The sequence below is a fragment of the Ochotona princeps genome, chromosome 7 (assembly GCF_030435755.1).
Source record: "Ochotona princeps isolate mOchPri1 chromosome 7, mOchPri1.hap1, whole genome shotgun sequence".
Classification (NCBI taxonomy): Eukaryota; Metazoa; Chordata; class Mammalia; order Lagomorpha; family Ochotonidae; genus Ochotona; species Ochotona princeps.
In genome coordinates, this window is record NC_080838.1 from 7404627 (window position 1) to 7410626 (window position 6000).

At 38.0% G+C, this 6000-nt stretch overlaps 1 protein-coding gene across 1 annotated transcript in view; it reads right to left on the reverse strand.

The window, feature by feature from the left end:
- The window catches only part of FHIP1A (FHF complex subunit HOOK interacting protein 1A), a 99243-nt gene extending 97573 nt beyond the window's left edge, over positions 1-1670 (reverse strand). The window contains exon 1 of the mRNA XM_004588121.3: positions 1447-1670. Coding sequence (XP_004588178.2) covers positions 1447-1551 — 105 coding nt within the window. The 5' untranslated portion in view covers positions 1552-1670. The remainder of the gene's footprint in view (positions 1-1446) is intronic.
- Positions 1671-6000: the final 4330 nt, after the last annotated feature.

Genomic DNA, 6000 nt, shown 5'->3' on the forward strand with positions numbered 1-6000 from the left:
AGAGTACAAATTATCAAATTAGTAACCATATGTCTACTAATATATAAATAAATTATGCACATTATAAACACAAAATAGCAAAGGTTTAAAGCAAAGAAATAGGTCTTCTAAGATATTCATCCCACACCCCAGTGGACAAATTCCTAAGGGTCCACCACTCCTAGTTTGGAGGCACTGATTTAAAATACTCCTTAAAGTACCAAGTCAAAGGTAATTATTCTACTTAACTAGAAAACTCCTGATTACTTTCTTCCCCCTCTCTAATGCAGATGGGCCCTAAATTTTCATAGAAAATCCGTTAACATTCTAACCTGAAAAAGTTAGAGAAACACAAACACACACACACACACAATCTTAACAGCTTTATACCAAATAGCAACAGAGAGCTCCAAAGTGCAAACACCCGAGAAGCTAAACTGATTTCCTCCCTTCTTGATCTAAACTCTGTCCCCTATAATTGCTGTGATATGCAGGCTTTGTGCTTTAACCCATGTGCTGTTTCTGGCCATAGGAAGAACTGGGTAGTCATTAAAAAACTGTCACATAAATAGCCATTTACCAGCTCACCTAGGGAGTGCAATGTTGGACCAGTAGTAAAGAATGCCAATTCTGCTCATTTTACTGCTTATAAACTCCGGAAGAAACAGGCGGGCTGGTAAATTTTCTGAACATTCAATCCTTAATTATCCATGCAAGCCGATCAGAAAAGATCCACAGGGAAGTCAAAATAAATCATAAAAAAAAACCCTTTCATAATCAGTTTTCTAATAGAAAAGACATATATTCAGGTAAAGTCAGGCATTTGCTCTCATTTAATTACCCAGGCATCACCAGCCCAAATATGGTAGAGCACCAAGGTCAACTGCGTGGGTGTCAAAGACTCATGAGGGCAGTGGCTAAGTACTGGCTTTGTAACTCGCTGCTGGATAACCTCAAGCAACTCACTCTATCCCATCAGCTATAAAATGAGGAAGCTAATACTAACCACCTTATAGGTATGTGGAGAAGATCCAATGACATGACGAATTTGAAGTAGGCATCACAGTGCTTGGTAATGTTTAATAATAGTGCATTTTCATATTATTATCATTTAAAAACTAGATGGAAACCAGAAAGCAAGAAGCAAAGTGAAAAAACTTGATCCAGGTCAAGTATTTTGCAATGTGATGTGAAAATCACTTCAAAGAATAACTGCTATTCTAAAAACATCTGAGGAGAAGATACGTTCCCTGATTGTTTTTGTGAAAACCATAGTTTTAAACCAGATATATTTTCTAAGAGAGCAATAAGAAACCGTTGGCTTTTTCCCCCTATCTGAAAGATTTTTCCTTCATCAGGTTTCTGGAAATGAAGTTACCTGTCACAGAGGTAGGAAACCTGGGTTCAGTGTGATTGAGGCCCCAGGGACTAACGAGACAAGCAGAAAAAGCGGAACTCATACATTACCTGAGCCCAGTGGTTTTTAAATACAATCATGCATGTTTCTGGGTCAACTCCCTTCAGGCTCACAGCCTGCTGGAATTTGCTTTCTGTCGAAACCGATGACATCATAGACCATCAACACTTCTAAGTCATATTTAATTTTCTTGAGAATGTTGTAAGCAGCCACTATCTTTCAAGTATCATTAGAAATGTAACTTCTTCAACATTTCCTTCTCACCTTCTGAAACCTGAAATGACAACCACAAAATGTGCAAGTCATTATGACCATATGTTAAATAGGACACTAATAAATTTAATTAGAACATTGTCAAAATGCAATATAGAATATATATATATATATATACAGTCAAGCTAAAGGCTTTTCTCTCCGCTTGTCAATAAAAATGTAGAATTACGACACTACCCAAGCCACGTGCATAAATTAAGCAATTACAGGGTTTCTTCTCTCCAATATAAACAACAACAATTCCCCAAATTACCACTCAAAATCACTCAGGTCTGGTTTTTCTGATCCAGCAAGAAACTATGATACACAACATCCGTGAAGTTTAAAAACACCTAACACTGAAAAGCCATGAGTTCATAGTGACAGAAATAAATGGCTTGCTTTAACTTGAGTTATAAAATAGCACCTAGACTCCTGCACCCAGTACGGTTGAATATTTTTTTCTAATCAATGATTGTTGTGATGGAACTGAAAGCATTCTTAGTCATTCTGTAGCTTTAAACTAGGTTAGGTTTCTAGCTTTTCTGAAAAATAATAGAGTTCCCAGTAACCTTGGCAAGTTAGAGATAGGAATGATCCATCAAAAACAACAGAGTACTTATCAGGTATGAGTGAGTAGAAGGCAGTACACCTACAAATGAAAAACCAATTATGTGTAAAAAAATATGAAGAAATGCTGCCTATGACAAAGTCAGTGCAGGGGAGGAGGTACTGAAATTGAAGGCTGTACAATGTGCATAATCCATTTGTGTGGTGCTAGCTCTATGAAAAAAGAATACAATCATGGTATTATCTCATTTAGTTAGATCAGCCCTTGAAAGGAGTAGATACACTTCAAAAAAATTATTTTTTAGAGTCCAGATTGGAGAGTGTTCTGAAATAAGTAATTTCAATAGTAAGCACTGAAAAGCAAAAACCATGATACAACTTTGCAAACTTGTACTTTTCAATGAAGTGAGGGAAGCCATCTCTGTTGAATAAAGCAACGTGAAGGGTATTCCCAAGGAGAACACACGTCACAGATTAACTTCTTTGTGAGGAGAATTAAACACTGGAGAATAGTTTTTCAGTATGTAAGAAAAGTTGAAAGAATTAATGCTTTGGAGGAAACAAGTATTCTCTAAGTAGGAACAGAGGGTGATTAAGGTTTATGGAAAGGACGGCCTGAATGACAATGCAGATCAGGGACTTGGAGGAAACAGCTCACCAGGTCCTGTGTTTTATTATTAAGACTAGCAAGTTCCACAATATACAACTCCCAATGCAAACTTCTCGTCTTTGATAGGCACTGTCCAGCATTATTGTCAGGAGCGGCCAGGCCACACGTGCAGGAGTATGCATTCTCTAGCAGCCCCAAAGCCACCACTTGCTGTGATTCTGATGCCATTCCCCTCCACCCCAGCTCTCTAGTTTCCCTGACTAAATCCCTGTTTTAAATCATAGGGGATGAAACAAGATTCTGAATTATTGTCCTAAGCACTGCGTTTCAGTGAAGGTACTAAGGCTTTTTATTCAGGGGATAACCTTCATTCAAGTGGAAAAGAAAAAGAAAAATCAAAGTGTTCTGGTTTATCCCAGAGGTTGAAAAACCACAAGACTTTCTTTCTGGTATTCTTTCTAGCTCTAGCATTCTTAGCATCTTCTTCAAAGGAATAAGAAGTGCACACACATGTCAATTGCCTCTAAATCAAAATAGAAACACATGCTAAGGCCCTTTACCTTAGTTCTCAAACTCTTTTTGCAATCTTTTTCAGAGATGTGAGAACGCAAGCAGACAGGATAAATACCTCAGCCCGTGTCATGGGATTTACTAGTGAGTTTTGACAGAAATGAACAGAGGTCTCTGAATTCCTAGATCTCTAAGAAGTCATGTACCCTTTCTGATGGCAGTAAATCCCTGGTCCTATTCCCTTTAGAAATCTATGTTTCTTCTAAGAAAAATGCACCCCACTTGGTTTGTCATTTTCTAATCATACATCGGAGGCAGATACCCACAGGATCATGACAGCAGAAACTGCAACACAAAGAAAATCTGAGAAGGAAGGGAAGATGAGGCAGAGCAAGCAAGGCAAGTTTCAGAAAACCATGCCAGAAGATTCTACAAATAAGAATACTGCCCAGCACATTCAAACAACAAACAGTTGGTTTCTACGCCTTCTCTTGTTCCTGTGTTAGGTATTTCAACACTGACAACATAAAACTTAAAGAGGCGGCAGGCATTTGACCCATCCCACATTGGAGTTTAATTCCTGGTTCCAGCCTGTGACTTGGGATTCCATGTAACACAGACCCTGGGAGGCAGCAAGTGATGCCTGAGCAGCTGTGTTCCTGCCTGCCTCTCACAAAGAACACCTGACCAGGTCCTTGGTCTTGAATTCCTCCCAGCCCAGCCACAGTCACCTGGACACTTGAGCAGCAAACCAGCAAGTGGTAGCATTTTTTTGTCTATGAATCTCTCCAACAAATAATTTTTTTAAAAATAACTGAGAGAGCTCTATATGTAAGCGATGTGTAAGGACCTGGTTCCTCGAAAGACATGCCTTCATTTACCTGGGATTGGTCTTTTCTTTTGCTCTATTTTGCAGCCATCTCATGAGCTTTTGGTTAAACTCTCAGCTTCTGCAAGTCCCAAATGAAGACTAAACAAGAAAACTTAGCCAAGAGTAAGAGGCATAACTCTTAGTAGGGTTTGTCAGCCACATCCAGTCTCACCTAGAGAGTACAGTGTTCTGTACTCTCAGGGATGCGAGGCTGCAATGCCTTAGGAGTGCCACTCCTGCCTTCCATGTGCACAACCACTCAGATTTCAGCCCTGAGACAGAGCTCCAAATGATTCAAACATCATGGAGTGATTTTTGTTGTTGTTGTTATTTCTTTAAACAAAACACTACCACTTTAAAAAGAGAGAAAGAGCACCCCAAAAACTATGTTTGCACCAGCGAGGCTGCAAATAAATATTTTAGGTTGTTACATTGTTGGATTTTGGGATTGGAAGACAGTAGGAATGAAAAGATAATCTACCAAAATACAAGTGTAGCAGCCTAACATGTAAGCACAAATTCCTTAATGAAAAGTCATTATTTCCAAAGACATTACTGACCAGCCATATTTATATTTTATTAATACAAAATGTAAAAATATTTTGCTTCTATCAACAAGCAACGAAAACTTTTTTCTTAGGTATTGTTGAAGTCAGATATAGAATCATATGTATTTTTATTATCCCTTATTTAAATGAGCAAATATATCTCTTATTTGACTAGCAAAAACTGTAAGTATATGCTCCCACATCACAAGACTATAAAACATGCCACGCATCCTCGTAAAAGTTTAGATTCTAAGTCATCTAAATCACATCTTCTTCTGACCATAAAAATTTCTTCAGTTTCATTCCCAGACATTTTATCTAATTTCAGACACTGGAAAGTTAAAATATTTCAGAATGCTATTTATGTCAAAATCACATTTTTCCCAAAAAACCAATGACTATATTTTAAAGTATCCCTCTGTTACTATTTGAACTTAAATTGCAAACATTGTAGCATTCAGTGACATGTTATTTCATATCATCCTTCAATTCTTTTATCTATCTAAATACAATGTCCTCTGATAATGAATTATCTAAAAATAAAAACCTGCAAGAAGGAGAAACTTTGGCATAGCCACCCCAAAGGGAGACAGAGCAAAGGGAGCATTTCTTGTTAAAGGAAAGAGATCACTTTGCAGGCCTATGAGAAGCAGTAAGTATGTTGACTGAAGATCAAACAGAAAGGAGCTGGAGGGAGTGAAACAAAGTCATAACTCAGACAGGAGAGTTCAACAGCTAATAGAGAGGCCAAGCTTGGGTTTTTCACAGTGGTTACCAAGCCAGCAGTGACATCATGAACCTGATAGAAAAATATGACAGGCTCACTTCCACACTTTGCCTTCTCCATCCTTCCTGGTATGTCCATGGTTGGTCTACAGATATGTTGATAGAAATTTTTAAGTAGATTTAAGGCAGAGAATGAAGGGAAGGGGCTAAGATTTTCTAGCACAGTTTTCTAAGCATGGAAGTCCAAAAATGCAAAGTCCTAACTTGGGAACTTTCGCTTTACTCCACCTCCCCCAGTTCAAACAGCAGATGCAAGTTAGAAATGGGGCTCTTTGCCTAGAACCTGCTTATTTAAGTTGCTAGGGCTAAACTATGGCTTTGTAGATCTCTTCTAGCTCAGACATCATTATTTTATGTACTTTACTCTGGCTTCTATACTGATTGGAATTGCAAACAAATAAGCCATTAAGGAAGAATAACAGCTTTTGCATAAAAATCTTTGTAAGAATTCTATTGT